We start from the raw sequence: 15,981 nt of genomic DNA, 5'->3' as shown, positions 1-15,981 counted from the left end.
TGGATCGTGCAGCTCTGTCAGGAGTGCATTCTGAAGGGGACTGTCTGTGGCCAGATGTTTGGGTGATTCGTTCCTGCAAATGTGACAGAAACAATGAAGCCATTACAGATGTGTCCAATGGAGTGGGAGCTCTGCTCTGGAGCAATGCCCACTCACCCACCCCGGTGCTCTCCTAAACACTCAGCATGCTGTGTCTTTTCCAGGCAGCCATCCTGAGCATCAAGCTAAAGTTACAGCCAGATCAAGATGTGGAGGAGGTGAGTCGTGTCCTCTGCAGGCTGCTCCGTCGTCAGACCCACCTTCTGCTCAGCTGCTCTTTGCCATGCCCCATCCCTGCTGGCTGCTGCTGCTGTTTGCCATGCCCCATCCCTGCTGGCTGATGCTGCTCTTTGCCATGTCCCATCCCTGCTGGCTGATGCTGTTTGCCATGCCCCATCCCTGCTGGCTGATGCTGCTGTTTGCCATGCCCCATCCCTGCTGGGCTGATGCTGCTGTTTGCCATGTCCCATCCCTGCTGGCTGCTGCCCATGTCCCATCTCTGCTGGCTGCTGCTGCTGCTGCCCATGCCCCATCTCTGCTGGGCTGATGCTGCTGTTTGCCATGCCCCAGCCCTGCTGGCTGATGCTGTTTACCATGCCCCATCCCTGCTGGCTGCTGCTGCTGTTTGCCATGCCCCAGCTGGGGTAAGGAGGGCTTTGGGACTTGCTTGCCATGGCTGAGCAGCCCTGGGCCAGGTTTCAGTCTGCCATTGTGGACCTCTGCCATGTGCTCCATCTGCAGAATGTGGAGCTCAAGGACCCTGCCTGAAAGGTCATTTCTTCTCCTAGATGTGTACACCACTGCTGCTCCAAGATAAAACCAACGTGGTGGAAGATTACGTGGCAGAGTACCCCGAGCTGCAGAGCAAGCTCTTGCAGACCCTGGACAGCTGGTGTGAGCCTGGCTTCAACATCGGAGGCATCACAAGGTAGCAGTGTGTGCTGACTCTGTAAACAGGGCCCAGGCTCTTCTGGCTGGCTGAGGTCGTTCCTCAGCACCATGGAGTGCAACGTCCTTACTTTGGAGCTGAGCTAGGGGACACTCTGGTGTCTGTGCCAGAGGCTCCTCAGCCTGCGAGGCAGAGCTGTGATTCCTGTTGGCAGCTGCTCTGCCGGGAGAGGGGAGGGCACAACGAGAGCTGAGCAGCAGAGCTTAGCTATGGAGCAGTGTCAGAGCGTCCTGCAGGAGGCTGTAGCTGTTGGCCCTGGTGCTGTGCTGCAGACAAGGCTGAGTTTCAGCAGGGGTTGTCCTGCAGGGAGGGAAAGCTGTGATGGAGTGGCAGGAGAGCAGGGATGCAGGTGTGCTGGGGAACTGCCCTCTGTGCTTCAGTTTAGAAGTGCCAGCCAGCAGGGCCAGCTCCCAGGGCAGTGGCATGGCTGCAGGCTTAGTTCTGAAGGAAGAGGAGAGGGAATTGCTCACTTGCTTCACTAGGAGCCTCTGGGCCTGCTGCAGTCCTTGCCAAGCAGCTGTGGCTGTGCCATCGGGAAGGGGGCACTGTGCAGAGTCAGACCTGAGGTGGCTTCAGCTCAGCCTCCTTACTCTGCCCCTTAAAGGGCTGAGCTGGAATGGGATTTGAAGGCAGTTTTTGCTTAGCTGCAGCTGCAGCTTTGCTCAGCTTTGTAAGACACTGGAGCCTGTGCTCTTGGCTTGCTCTGAGCTGGGAAAGGCAGGGAGCTGCTCCTGCCAACACCTGGCAAACCCCAACACCTCTGCTGTTAAGTTGAGCATTTCCCTGCTCACTGCAGGGGCAGTTGGACTAGATGAGTTCTGGTGCCCCAGCAGCAGGACACAGAGCTGTGGAGTGAGGCCAGAGGAGGCCACAAAGATGCTGGCAGGGCTGCAGCAGCTCTGCTGTGAGCACAGGCTGAGGGAGCTGGGGGGGTGCAGCCTGGGGAGGAGAAGGCTCCAGGGGCACCTCAGAGCTGCTGCCAGTGCCTGAAGGGATCCTGCAGGAAGGCTGCAGAGAGACTTCAGCTGAGGGTGTCTGAGCCAGGCCAAGGGCTGAGGAAGAAGTTCTGCAGTGTGAGGGTGGTGGGAACCTGGCCCAGGCTGCTCAGGGAGGCTGTGGCTGCCTCTTGCCTGGAGGTGTTCAAGACCAGGCTGGATGAGGCCTTGCACAGCCAGTCCTAGCTGCAGCTGTGCCTACCCATGGCAAGGGACTGGAGTAGATGATCTTTGAGGTCCCTTCCAGCCTGAGCCATTCCAGGGTTCTAGGATTCCAAGAAGGGCCCATAGAGGTCTCTTCCAACCCAGGTGATTCTATAACTCTCTGATCTCTTTAGGAACATACTTCAGGGGGTTCCATGGATATTTCTCCCTGATTTTGTTGGTCTCCTTCCAGGCACTACCAAGGCCTGTCTGGGGCCAAGCCAGAGAAGCTGAACCGCAGAGTGCTCAGCAAGCTGATCTTTAGGCTGCTGGAGAAGTTTCACCTCGACCCAGGTATGTGATGTGGCAACTTGCTGGGCACTTCTGCCCCCATGCAGAGCAGATGAGCTCAGTTTGCCTTCTCCCATGCTCAGCAGGGCACCTCTGCTGTAATTCATCCCGGGGAGTTCAGGGTTTAATGAATGCTGCTGCAAAGCAGAGCTGTGAGTTATGGGGATCAGCCCTTGGTGGGGTGGAAGGATGAAGTGCTGGTGACTAACAGACTGCTGCTCCCACCACGTGAAATAAATCCTGCCTCAGCATGGCTCTGCACAAACACATGATGGTCAGCTCTGAGTTATGGCTCTGGCCCACTCCCAGGAGGGGCAAATCATTATTCAGCTGGGGAGCTGCTGGCTTGAGTTATGGCTCCGTCAGCTGGGAAGAGATAACCCTGGGGAAGCAGGAGCCTCACAGCCCTTTGTGTTCTTTCCATAAGCTAGGATTGGTGGCAGGGAACTTTAAGGCTCCTGCAGCCTTCCAAGAGCAGTAGGAGCTGACTGAACAGCTCTGCTTCAGTGCAGATATCTGCTTTGGCTCGCTGTGGTTCTTAGCTGGGACTCTTGGTCTTGTTCCTCCCCTTTGGCACCTGTGTCTACACCTTGGGGTGCACTGTTAGGTTTCACCCTGCAAGGACTGCAGCAGCAGCCCAAGCCATGCAGTTCTCTTTGCTTGGACTGAATGGTGCTTCCTGACCACAAATTGTGGGCCTGAGGAGGCTGCATGAGGCACTCAGTGCCAGGGGTCAGTGAATCAGGAGGTGTCAGGGGATCAGTTGGACTCAGTGGCCTCAGAGATCCTTTTCCAACCTGGTTCATTCTGTGATGCTGTGATTCTGAGGTTCCTGGCAGCAACACTCTGTTGCATCTTAATCTTCACATCCTCAGCCTGGTGTTCAGACATTAGTAAGGTAATTCTTGCAAACCCTCACTGGAGGACAGGGGGAGGCAGTTACACTTAGCACACTCACGTGGAAGCTGAGACTGGAGAGGTGATCCAAAACCTCCCCAGGAACTGGTGAGGTTTCAGTCATTTCTCCTCCTTGGTTGGTCACTCTTTGGGCCATGTTGTCTTTTAGCATCTGTAAGGAGAATCAACTTGTTCCTCTTCCCCTCTGCAGGATCCACTAAGGCTGTGCTAGGGACTGTAGAGGTGAACTGAGCTGCCCAGTTCAGGAGAGGCAGGAAACTGCTCCAGAGTCCAGCAGAGGCTGCAAAGCTGCTGAGGGGCCTGGAGCAGCTCTGTGAGAGCAAAGGCTGAGAGCCCTGGGGCTGAGAGCCTGCACAAGAGCAGCCCCAGAGGGCAGCTGAGCAATGCTCAGCAGCAGCCAAAGGGTGGGAGGCAAGAGGCTGGGGCCAGACTCTGCTCAGTGGTGCCCAGGGAGAGCACAAGGGGCAGTGGGCACAAAGTGGAACCCAGGAGGTTGCATCTGAAGAGGAGGAGAAAGTTGCTTGGTGTGAGGGTGCTGGAGACCTGGAGCAGGCTGCCCAGAGAGGTTGTGGAGTCTCCTGCTCTGGAGAACTTCCAGCCCCCCCTGGCCGTTGTGCTGCTGGGCAAGCTGCTGTGGGTGCCCTGCTGGAGCAGGGCTTGGACTGGATGAGCTCCAGAGGTCCCTTTCAGCCCCACCCTGCTGAGGTTCTGAGGTTCTGTGAAGGGATTTGACTTTTCACATGCAAAATCCTGAGAAATGAGACAGAGCCTGAGGGAGGAGCAGGGAGCTGCTGCTCCCAGGTGCTTTCTGCCCCCTGGTTGTGTGTCTTAGTCTGGCAATGGTGTCCAGATGTTGTAGCCTCGGAGAGTAATGGCCAAGTCCTGCTGGTCTGCCACAGCACGTTCACTGGTGAGGCCTTTCCTTGAGGTGGAAAGAGATCTAATTCCTGTCTGCACTGCCCGAGAGTGATTCATCCTCCTCAGACTCTACAGTGCAGGGCAGGTCACTTGCTAGGTAGGGCTGGCTGGCCCTGGGGCTGTGAGAGGGGACTGAGCTGTGGGGCAGTGCAGATCCCTCTTGGTGACTGTCCTGGTCTCAGGGATTTCTGGGGTAACAGCAAGCCTGGGGGGGAGAGAATTGGGGAGATTCAGACAGGATGCTAGGAAGAAGTTCTTCAGCATGAGGGTGGAGAGACTCTGGAAGGGGTTGCCCAGGGAGGTTGTGGAAGCCTCATCCCTGGAGGTCTTTAAGGCCAGGCTGGATGTGGCTCTGAGCAACCTGACCTAGTGTGAGGTGTCCCTGCCTGTGGCAGGGACATTGGAACTGGACCTTGGAACTGGACCTTGTGGTCCCTTCCAGCCCTGCCAGTTCTGTGATCTCTGATTTCCCTTTGCTGAGCTGTGGCTGTTGTAGTCTCCTCTGAAGTGGAGTTTCTGCCTGAGTGCTGATCCTGCTCGAGCTGCAGTGGGAAGTGCTGGCAGCTGGGCTGAGGTGGCTTTGCTTTCCCACCTCCCTGCTCGGAGCTCTGGGTTTTCTTTCTCACTTCTGTGGTGGAAGTCAACCCAACTGTGAGGAAAGGGCTCAGAAAACGAAGCAGGCAAGGTGGGACCTGAGGATCTCCCCCCCCAGTTCTCTTGGCCTGTGCAGCAGTCAGGTAGAGCTCAGGCTGGGGCTCACCTGGGCTGGCTGTGGGCTCGCTCCGTGCTGCAGCCTGCTGCTGCTGCTTTGTCTCCTCCTCACCCGTGGCTCCTGCCCTCTGAGTGAGGCTGAGAGCAGCAGCAGCAGAGGGAAGTGGCTTTTGGTGAGACAGCCTGGAGGAGGACAGGGTTTCTTGGTATGAGCAGACAAACTTATGTGACTCAGTTCTTGCAGTTCTAAATCTGCTTCCCTGCTGCACTCTGAGCTCACTCTTGGCCACTCACAGTAAGTTTCACTGCCTGCTGAGCAAAACTTAGGTGTTGGTCAGGAAGGTTTGCAACATTGGGTCTTAGAAACAAGTTCTTCATCAGGAGGCTGCTGGAACACTGCCACAGGCTGCCCAGGGAGGTGGTTGGGGCCCCATCCCTGAAGATACTCAGGGTGAGGCTCAGCAGGGCCCTGAGCACCCTGCTCTAGTGGAGGATGTCCCTGCCCAGTGTAGAGGGCTTTGGACTGGATGAGCTTTGGAGATCCCTTCCAACCCAGACCATTCTGTGCCTGTGTGGTTCCTTGAACCTGCCAGGCTTAAATGGCAAAGCCAGACAGGAGGTGCCCAGCACAGAAAGGATCTGGAACCCCATCAGGTGAGTCTGGTCCAGCCCTGGTGCCTGGGCTGCAGCCCAGCGAGCACACAGGCTGCAGTCAGCTCCGTGTGGGTTCCTCTTCATCGGCTGTGCTGGGGAGGGGAGGAGTTGTTGAGGAGTGGTCTGAGAGCGAGGGGCTGGAGTTTTATGGAGTCCTTCCTCACACATGGGTCAGGCTGCTCTGCTTTAACGAGCCTGCAGCTTCTGCAAGCTAATTACTTAGTGCTCTTTGAAGCCCCTGGGAGGCTGCCTTAGGGCTGCAAATGCAAGCTGCAGTCAAAACAGGTCGGAGAGCTGAGGGAGCAGATCCTGCCTAGGCTGGAGGTGGTCGAGGCTGTGTTCCATGGTGTGTTGCAGAGGCATTCTTCACTGGACACCCCATGGCTTTGGGGTAGAAGGGATCCCACTCTGCAGAGCAGAGCTGCCCTGGGTGCCTGGCTGGCAGCAAAGCAGAAATGAGGTTGCCAGGAAAGAGCTGGTGGCTGAGTGCAGTCAGCAGTTGTCCTCTCTCAGGGAAAGAGAGTGGCTGAGCACCTCCAGTGTGGAGTGCTCTGAGCAGGTGTTTGCCACGGCCTTTAAAACGTTTCTTTAGCATAAGCCAAGGGAATTGTTTCCCTTCCTTCGACCACCAAAGCATCCTTGTGGCTAAAGCTTCCCTTTCGGTTCGGGGTGAATCTTCCTTCATCAGGCGATTGCTTATTTCCCCCCCGGTGAGCCCCTGGGAGCGGTGCGTGAGGCAGAGGCACTCGGGGGAGTGCTGGGGCAGCAGAGGGCGGACGAGGGCCGCTCAGGGCTCTGCCTCCGCTCAGGTGCAGCCGCAGCCGCCCGCAGCCCGGCCCCGCTCCGCGCCCCCGCGGGCGCTCCCCAGCCCAGCTCCCGCGGGACGCCCGCAGCCCTGCCCGGGGATGCCGTGCGGCTGCTGGAACCCCGCAGGAGTGCCTCTGGAAGGAAGGAGGTTCTGTTGTGGCCTTTTCCTTGCTAAAACAGGGCAGGAGGTTGTCCCTTCCCTCTGCCTCTCTTTCCAGGGGTTGTGTCCTGGCGAGGTTTGGAGCTCTGCTGCTGAAGGCTGGCAGCAGGAGCCCTGTGCTTAGCCATCAGGAGGCAGCCACTGCTGGGCTTCCCAGGAGCGTTCTGCTTGGAGGAGACCAAGTCCAACCCTGACCCCTACTCTGCAAAGTTCACCCCTAAGCCATGGCCCCAAGCACCGCATGTAAACGACCTTGAAACACAGCCAGGGGTGGTGACTGCAGCACCTCCCTGGGCAGCCTGTGCCAGTGCCTGACCACTCTTGCTGGGAAAAATGCCCTAATGTCCAGTCTGAACCTGCCCTGCTACAGCTTGAGGCCATTCCCTCTTGTTGTGTTGCTCATTACCTGTGAGCAGAGACCAGCACCAACCTCCCCACAACCTCCTTTCAGCCATGAGGTCTGCCCTCAGCCTCCTCTTCTTCACACAAAACAGCTCCAGCTCCTTCAGTTGCTCTTCACAAGATTTATTCTCCAGGCCCTCCCCAGCTCCCCTGCCCTCCTCTGCTCTGCTCCAGCTCCTCCGCATCCCTCTTGTGTTGAAGTGCCCCGAACTGGACGCTGTACTGGAGGGGTGGCCTCACCAGTGCTGCAGTGACAGGGAATGTGTCTGGGCACCCCTGGGGCTGGCAGCAGCCTGGTAGCTCAGAGCATGACCTCTGCAGATCCAGAGGGGGCTGCAGAGCAGAGTAGAGCTGAGCAGGGCAGAGCTGAGCAGAGCAGATTTGAGCAGATTTGAGCAGAGCAGAGCTGAGCAGAGCAGAGCAGAGTGGAGCAGAGCAGAGCAGATCTGAGCAGGGCAGAGCAGAGCGGAGCTGAGCAGAGCAGATCTGAGCAGGGCAGAGCTGAGCAGGGCAGAGCAGAGCAGATCTGAGCAGGGCAGAGCAGAGCGGAGCTGAACAGAGCAGAGTGGATCTGAGCATGGCAGAGCAGAGCAGGTTTTCCTTTTTGTGTGGCTGCAGTCCCCTGTGCCCTGCTCTCTCCTTGCCCTGTGCAGCACAGGTAGCAGGTAGCTGAGGGCCTCTGCTGCTTCAGTGCTTTCGTGAGGGCTGCTGCCCCTGGGCTGTGGTGGCACAGAGCATTGCAGAGGAGACCCTGCAGTGCCTTTAAGGCTACAACAAAAAGAGGCTGCCTTGAGCTCAGCCCTGCCCTGCACTGCCTCGTGCTGAGGGATCTCCTAATGCACCAAGAGACCCTCACAACTTGTGCCCCCTGCCCTGCCTCCCCCCCCCAGCCCCACTCACAGCTTGTGCCCCCTGCCCTGCCCCCCCCCCCCCCAGCCCCACTCACAGCTTGTGCCCCTGGATCCCCCAGCAGCCCTTAGCAGGGCCAGGGCAGAGCCTCTCCTGTTGCAGGTGCCCTGAGCCAGTTCCCAAAGTGCTCCTTCACTTTGTCCAAAGTCTGCTTTCTGTGGGACCTTCTGTTGTGCCAGGACAGAGTGAAGGAGTGAAGCTCTGAGGGCAGTGAGGAGAGGTTTTGAGTCCCCATCCTGGTTCAGGAGGCTTCACCACCTGGGAGTGGCAGCCACACACCACACCTGGGAGCAGTTTGCACCATGCCCAGTCCTAGCCGTGGCACAGGGGTGAGGTGTGTGAGCTGCAGCTCTGGTGCCCTGCCTGACAGGGAGAGCTGGGGTCCAGCTGCTGCCTGCTGGCAGGAGCCAGCCCCTCCCTGAGGGGACTACCTGAGAGCTGGCAGGATGCTGCAGGCTCAGATGGGAAATGAGGCAGCCTTGTGGTGCAGCTGCCAGAGGAAAGGTGCACACAAGCCCAGGAGGTGCTTCCATGGTGTGACACTGTTTGTCCTGCACTGCTGCTCCATCAGCCAGTCACTACCCACAGCCCCCACTGTGCAGGCACCCACCAGAGGGGTGAAGCTGTTGGCATTTGCTGCAAGCAAGAGCATTGGCTCAGGAGAGCCAGGTTCAGGCTCCTCTTCACTCAGCTTGCTCTTCCACCTCGAGGAAGCTGCTCTGCCCTGATGAAGTGCTTGGATTTCTGCTACTAGAAGGTCCTGAAGCTGCAGGAGAAAGGTCTGGCACAGGCTCTGCAGTACCATCTGTGGCACCCTCCTGCCTCACAGCCAGCCAGGGCAGCTCCTTCAGTTGTTGCTGATACACAGGGAATGGGAAACCTCTTCTTGGCCACCTCTGAGGTGGAAGTGTAGCCTCTCCTGTACAGCCTGTGCCAGGTGGAAGTGTAGCCTCTCCTGTACAGCCTGTGCCAGCTCTGGTCTGCTCCTGCCAGTAGATTTTGGTTGGGTTTTTCACTCCAGAAGAGGAGTTTCTGCCCCCTTTGTGGTGTCTGATGGATGCCTCTCACATCTTACTCTGGGCTTCCTCACCCCATGTGTTGGTGTGTTGCATGCATGTGATCTGCCTTCCACCTTCTCTTCACTTCCTCTTGTGACAGAGATCACTCAAAGCTTCTGATTTGGCAGTTAAGGCTCCACTGGTTCCACCCTCAGCTCTTTTTAACTCTTCTTCCCCTTATAAATTACTTTCACAAGGAATTTTGCCTCCCACTTGTCTGAGTTTATTGAAATCCAATTTGTTGGGTCTCTTCTGCTGTTCTCCCCTTCCTTGGAGCTTGGACCTCTTCCTTTCGTTGTGCCTCTTCCCAAATTACCTTTTATCCTCACCTTTTCCATTAGTCCTTCTTTGGTTTTTGCACTGAGGTGCAGGGCACTGGGCCCCAGCTGAGTTGCTGAGCTGCAGCAGAACAGAACAGGTCACTAGTGCCTGTGGAAATGTCCCTGTCCATCTGAGGTCCTCTGTCTTGCTCTGCACACAGGCACTGGGCACAGTCCTGCCAGCCCCTGTGTGCTGGATAACTCCTGCAGAGGGCCACTGGATGTCCTGGGTGACCTGCAGCCTTGTGCTGTGCTTCCTTCTGAAGGCACCTGGGGGGTGAAATGATTGTCCTGTTGATCTCAGCTGCGTTAGAGTGTGACATCCATGGGCCAGGGACCTTTCCCCCAGCTATACCCAGAGAAAATTAGGTACCCATGGGCCAGGGGAGGTTGGGCACTGCCCTGTGGGAAAGCAGCACAGGGGAAAGGAGCCTGAGGGTCCTGGTGGCCAGAAGAATGCCCACAAGGCAGCAGTTTGCCCTTGTGGCCAAGAAGGTCAAAGTCATCCTGGGGTGGTGAGGTCAAGAGAGGGTCTCCTGCCCCTCTCTTCTGCCTCAGTGAGGCCACATCTGGAATACTGTGGCCAGTTCTGGCCCCCTCAGCTCAAGAAGGACCTCAGGAAACTGCTGGAGAGAGCCCAGAGCCAAAGCTGCTGCAGGCAGTGAACATCTCTGAGGTTCCTGAGGCAGCTGGGGCTGGCAGCTGGCAGCAGAGGTGCTGAGGGCTGCCCTCAGTGCTGTGCTAGAGATGTGCAGGGCAGTGTGGGGAGGATGCAGCCAGGCTCTGCCCAGGCGTGGCCAAGGGCAGCCCAAGGGGCACTGGGTGCCAGCTGGAGCAGAGGAGGTGCCAGGGAACAGGAGGGGAACCTTTGTCAGTGTGAGGGTGCTGGAGGCTGGAGCAGTCTGCCCAGAGAGGTTGTGGAGTCTCCTGCTCTGGAGACATTGAGAACCTGCCTGGGTGTGCCTCTGGGTGCCCTGCCCTGGGTGGATGATCTGGGGAGGCCCCTTCCAGCCCCTGCCCTTCTGAGGCTCTGTGGAAGCTCAGTGTATGCAGTGGGTGACCTGCTGGGGTAGTGGCACAGATCCCTTGAGGGCAAGGCTCTGCTGTCACACTGTGCAAGATCAACTCAAACCAGCAGCTTTAAGCATTTCTGTCTGAGAGGGCAATGAGCAAGCCCTGAAGTGATGCTTCAGGAGCCTCTGGTAGCTGCTGCAAGCAGCACCCCAGCAGCTGATATCTCTCTGGTTCCAGGGCCTGCTCTCTGGAGACCTTTCTTTGGTCTCTCAGTTTCTAATCCCTGGGCATGGCAGGTGTGGGGCATGGAGGGTGCTCAGCTCTGAGGCCCTTGGAGCACCTCTGCCATGGGGACAGGCTGAGGGTGTGGAGCTGTGCAGCCTGCAGAAGAGAAGGCTGCAGGGAGCCCCAGAGCTGCCTTTCAGTATCTGCAGGGGAGCTGCAGGCAGGCTGGGGAGGGACTGTTCAGAAGGGCCTGTGGGGACAGGCTGAGAGCAGTGGTTTGGAAGTGCAGCAGGGCAGAGTTAGGTTGGACATCAGGAGGGAGCTGTGCCCAGGGAGGGTGGGAAGAGACTGGCACAGGCTGCACAGGGAGGTGGCTGAGGCCCCAGCCCTGGAGACATTCAGGATCAGCCTGGATGTGTCCCTGTGCAGCCTGCTCTGGCTGGAGGTGTCCCTGCTGCCTGCAGGGGTTGGACAAGATGCCCTTGGAGGGTCCCTTCCAAGGCCGTGCAGTCTGTGACTGTGCTGATTCAAGGCAGCCTGCAGAGAGCCTTTACCTTCCTGTGTCCTGTTAGTGGCTTTGGCTGTGGTCCTGCTCTTTCTGACTGGCATCCAGGTGGTGGTAGCCACTGGCAGCCCAGCTGAAGGCTTTGCTTAGCTCTCTCCCCGTGCAGCCCCCAGCCAGAGGGGGGGTTGCTCGTGTATTTTATCTCCTGCATTCATCTCCCTGCACAGGATTTCAGAGCAGGCTGCCCTGTGTGGATCTTGTTCTCTGTAGCTCTAATGAGGCCTGGCTAAGGAGGGTGGCAGTAATCACAGCCCTAACAACAGACTGTGGCTTGCTGGCTCGGGCAGACAGCAGTCCCCTCCCCCCGTGGCTGGGGGTTTGCTCCTGTCGACTGCAGCCACAAGTTCCCATCTGGAGTAACTTCACAGCCCGAGTAAGGTGTCCCAGGGTGCTGCAGTGCTGCAAGGGCTGGCACAGAGAGCACAGCCTGCAGGGCCTGCAGCTGCTGCCCCTCTGAGGATGCTCCCTAGCTAAAGGGCTGAGCTCCCTGAAGCATACTGCAGCAGGGAGGGAGAGTGGCAGGGCAGAGCTGTGGCAGTGCCCCCAGCACTGCTGCTGGGAAGGGGGCAGCAGCAGCCTGCAGCTGAGGTGTGTGCCTGCCCCTCTTGGTTCCCGAGTGGGTGGCATCCTGCCTGCCCCGTGCCCAGCTGGAAGCTGGGGCAGGCACATGCCCTGGCCAGGCAGTATAGCTGGCAGGCAGCCCAGCCCTGTGGTGCTCACTCATCTCTTCCCTTCCCTTCCCTTCCCTTCCCTTCCCTTCCCTTCCCTTCCCTTCCCTTCCCTTCCCTTCCCTTCCCTTCCCTTCCCTTCCCTTCCCTTCCCTTCCCTTCCCTTCCCTTCCCTTCCCTTCCCTTCCCTTCCCTTCCCTTCCCTTCCCTTCCCTTCCCTTCCCTTCCCTTCCCTTCCCTTCCCTTCCCTTCCCTTCCCTTCCCTTCCCTTCCCTTCCCTTCCCTTCCCTTCCCTTCCCTTCCCTTCCTTTCCCTTCCCTTCCCTTCCCTTCCCGCAGCTCTCTGCCCTAACGTCACCAACCAGCGGCACCTGAGGACTCTGCACTACCTCTTCTACAAGAGGTTTGTTGAGGTAGGTGCTGAGCTGGGGCCGAGCTGGGGCCGAGGGAGGCTCCTGGTTCAGTTTGGGTAACACAGCTGCAAGCTTGCTTGTGAGTGGTACCCAGACAGGCACTGGAGCTGCCACTGCAGCTGCTTTGCTGCGAGTGGAAGGGCCTGTGGGGAAAGGGCAGGGGACAGTGGTTGGGAAGTGCAGCAGGGCAGAGTTAGGTTGGGCATCAGGAGGAGGTTTGCACAGTGTGGGGGAGGGGAGAGACTGGCACAGGCTGCCCAGGGAGGTGGCTGAGACCCATGCCTGGAGACATTCAAGGTCAGCCTGGATGTGTCCCTGTGCAGCCTGCCCTAGCTGGAGGTGTCCCTGCTGCCTGCAGGGGGTTGGGCAAGGTGCAGATGTCCTGTGAGGGTCCCTTCCAACCCAGTGAGCCTGTGACTGTAGTGCAGGTGTCCATTCTGACCCTTGAGCCTTGTGCCTGTTCACCTCAGCATGCCCAGCACTGATCTGACACCCATGGAGGTGCCAGCCACACCTTCAGCTGCTCTCAGCCATCCCACATGGACAGCAGCACACAAGCTGCAGAGGTTTCTGGGGGTTCTGTGTTGTGCCCTTTGTAAGACCCTTAAGTTTTAGGCTTTCCCCATTGCTGAGTTCTTTGTAGGGCCTCTGCTTTGGTACTCATGGCCTGGCTGGGACTGGGGTAGCCTGAGCCTGCCACAGAGCTGGGTTGTGCTGGCAGCCCTGCCACTGCTGAGCAGAAGGGGAGCTCCTCCAGCTCCTGAAGCCTCCAAATCCCCTTTCCACAGCCACAGCAGAACCACTGCAGCTAGAAATGCCTTAAGTGTTAGCCCAACACTTCTGCTGCTAACTCAGGGCCCTCAGCACCACATCTCCATGGCTTTGAAGCCCTTCCAGACATGGGGACTCCACCCCTGCCCCAGGCAGCTTGGTCCAGGGCTTCACAACCCTTCTGGGGAAGATTTTTTTCCTCAGGTCCAACCTAAAGCTGCCCTGGTACAAGTTGAGGCTGTTTCTTCTCATCCTATCCCTTGCTGCTTGAGAGTAGAGCCCAACCCCCACCTGGCTCCAGCCTCCTCTCAGGGAGCTGCAGAGAGCAATGAGGTCTCCCCTCAGGCTCTTTTGCTCCAGGCTGCACACCCCCAGCTCCCTCACTGCTCCTCCCCAGCCCTGTGCTCCAGACCCTTCCCCAGCTTTCTTGCCCTTCTCTGGACCCAGCCCAGCCCCTCAATGTCCATCTTGCAGTGAGCACAAGAGCAAGTGCCCTGGTGCTTGTGCTGGCACTGAGGGCTTGCAGAAGGTGCCATGGACTCTGCCTGAGGAGCAGGCTCCTGGGAGGCAGCTTGAAGGCTGCAGAATTATCTGCCCTGGGTTCCTCCTCATGAAGGTGCTGGGCCAAGTCACTGCCCCTCCTGTGCTCCTGAGCAGGCTGCACTGGGGAGCAGCTTTCTCTTCTTGCTCAGAGGGCAGTGCTGGTGCTTCTCTGAGGCTCTGGCATTCCTCTTTGCCCTGTGCCTGCAGGCAGATTGTACCAGCTGAAAATAAGTTTGTGTCCTGCCTCTTCTGGGAAGCTCATCCTGCTCGTGTTGTGTGAAGGCCAAAGAGCACCAGAGGCTGAACATCACAGGGTCACAGGGTGTCAGGGCTGGGAGGGGACCTCTGGAGATCACAGAAGCACAGAGCCACAGAATGTCAGGGGCTGGAAGGGACCTCCAAAGCTCATCCAGTCCAGCCCCCCTGCCAGAGCAGGGTCACCCAGAGCAGGTCACACAGGAAGGCTTCCAAGTGGGTTTTGGATCCTTGAGTCCAGCTCCCCTGCCAGAGCAGGACCAGAGAATCCAGCACAGGGCACTCAGGAACACATCCAGGCAGGGCTGGAAAGGCTCCAGAGCAGGAGACTCTTTCCCCATGCAGCTACCAGAGGCTTTCTGAACAGTCCAGCAGAGCCCAGCAGCTTGTGCAGGTGTTGCTGTGACACTGCTGAGGCTGCAGGAAATGAGACACCTCCTGCAGCAGTGCCTGTTGCTGTGCTGCTGCTCTGGCAGGGGAAGGCAGATGTGTGAATTCTCTCTGGCCTCCCCCTCCGGTGCTGTGAGGGTGCAGGTGATCTGCTGACACCATTCTGGCACAGCCACTTCTGCCCCCAAGGCCTCCTCAGCCAGCAGTGAAGGCTCTGACCTCTCCCTGCTGCCCACCAGCTCCACTGGCAGGAGACCCAGGGAGGAGGAAGCATTCCAGCACTTCGACCTTAAAGCTTCCCTGCTGGCTGGCATCCTCCCAGAGAGCGTCCTGGAGAGCCTGAGAGCAGACAGCAGCCCCCAGGGGGTCAGTTGTGCAGAGTGGGACTGATCCTTGCCCTGCTCCTCTGCTCTCTCTGGCCTCCCATTTCCTTTCTTTGGCAGTGTGCCCCAGAGAAAGGCATCCCAGCTGGGCAGGGGCTGCCATGGAGGTGCCCCTGGCAGCTGCCTCTGGATGCAGTCCCTTCTCCTGACAGCTCCTTGGTGCTCCAGGAGACAGTTCCTTATGGTGAGGGTGCAGGAGCCCCGGAGCAGGCTGCCCAGAGAGGCTGTGGAGTCTCCTCTGGAGCCTTTCCAAACCCACCTGGGTGTGTTCCTGTGTGCCCTGTCCTGGGTGCCTCTGCCCCGGGTGCCCCTGCTCTGGGTGCCCCTGCCCTGGGTGCCCCTGCTCTAGCAGCCCCTGCTCTGGGTGCCCCTGCCCTGGGTGCCCCTGCTCTAGCAGCCCCTGCTCTGGGTGCCCCTGCCCTGGGTGCCCCTGCCCCAGCTGCAGAACCTTGCACTTGGCCTTGTCATGAGGTTCATGGGCCCAGCTCTGCAGCCTGTGCAGGTCTCTCTGGATGGGTCCTTCCCCTGCAGTGTGTCAGGAGGAGCAGAGGCTTCCTGAGTGGCTCAGGATGAATTCACCTGTTGCATGTGTTGGCAGTGCCTCAGGGGTGTGTGACTTGTCCCCTTGCTGTCCCCTGCTCTCTTTCCTGAGGCTCAGAGGTGGCTTTGTCTTTGCAGAAAACCATGACTGAGGAGACCTGGGCAGAGCACGTTGAGGTGAGTGTGGACTCCCCTCTGCTGCTGGCTCAGCCTTGTGTGCTTGGAAAGTGTCTTAAGCTGTTCAGAGTCTCAGCTCTGGACCTTGCACTGCTGCTGCACTTCTGCAGTTGCTCTTGTCAGCACCTGGCAAAGTTGGACATGCAAGGACAGAGAAGTTGAATTGACTTTGTTTGCCCTCCTCTGGCTGGGCCATTGGATGTGGGCTGAGAATCAGGGAGTCAACACCTGCCTGGCTGGAAAGGACCTGAGCATCACCCAGCCCTTCCCTGAGCACAGCTGCTGGAGCATGGCCCTAAGCTCCTCTTCCAAACACCTCCAGGGATGGGGATTCCACCACCCCCCTGGGCAGCCTCTGCCACTGCCTGATGAGCCTTGGGGTGAAAGGTTTTTCCCTGGTGCAACTTGAGGCCATTTCCTTTCCTCCTGTCACTTCTTACCTGGAAGCAGAGGCTGCCTCCACCTGGCTCCCACCTCCTTCCAGGGAGCTGCAGAGAGCAGTGAGGTCTGCCCTCAGCCTCCTGCAGGCTGAGCACCTCCAACTCCCTCAGCCCCCCACTCACAAGACTTGTCTTCAAGACCCTTCCCCAGCTTTGCTGCCCTTCTCTGTCCCTCTTGGAGTCCTTGGAGTGAGGGGCCCAAAACTGAGCCCAGTACTCAGGGTGCAGCCTGCAGGGCCAAGGTCATTGCCCTGCTCCTGCTG

At 58.5% G+C, this 15,981-nt stretch overlaps 1 protein-coding gene across 3 annotated transcripts in view; it reads left to right on the top strand.

Moving 5' to 3' along the window:
• EXD3 (exonuclease 3'-5' domain containing 3) overlaps positions 1–15,981 on the top strand; it is a 336,064-nt gene that overhangs the window by 114,173 nt on the left and 205,910 nt on the right. For 2 of the 3 annotated variants that reach the window (XM_064171097.1, XM_064171096.1), the window contains exons 7-11: positions 204–257; positions 828–967; positions 2,381–2,481; positions 12,146–12,219; positions 15,240–15,278. In XM_064171097.1, coding sequence (XP_064027167.1) covers positions 204–257; positions 828–967; positions 2,381–2,481; positions 12,146–12,219; positions 15,240–15,278 — 408 coding nt within the window. The remainder of the gene's footprint in view (positions 1–203; positions 258–827; positions 968–2,380; positions 2,482–12,145; positions 12,220–15,239; positions 15,279–15,981) is intronic. The other variant, XM_064171098.1, reaches the window with a different exon arrangement.

The sequence above is a fragment of the Pogoniulus pusillus genome, chromosome 35 (genome assembly GCF_015220805.1).
Source record: "Pogoniulus pusillus isolate bPogPus1 chromosome 35, bPogPus1.pri, whole genome shotgun sequence".
NCBI lineage: Eukaryota > Metazoa > Chordata > Aves > Piciformes > Lybiidae > Pogoniulus > Pogoniulus pusillus.
This window is presented reverse-complemented; position numbering and strand designations above follow the sequence as displayed.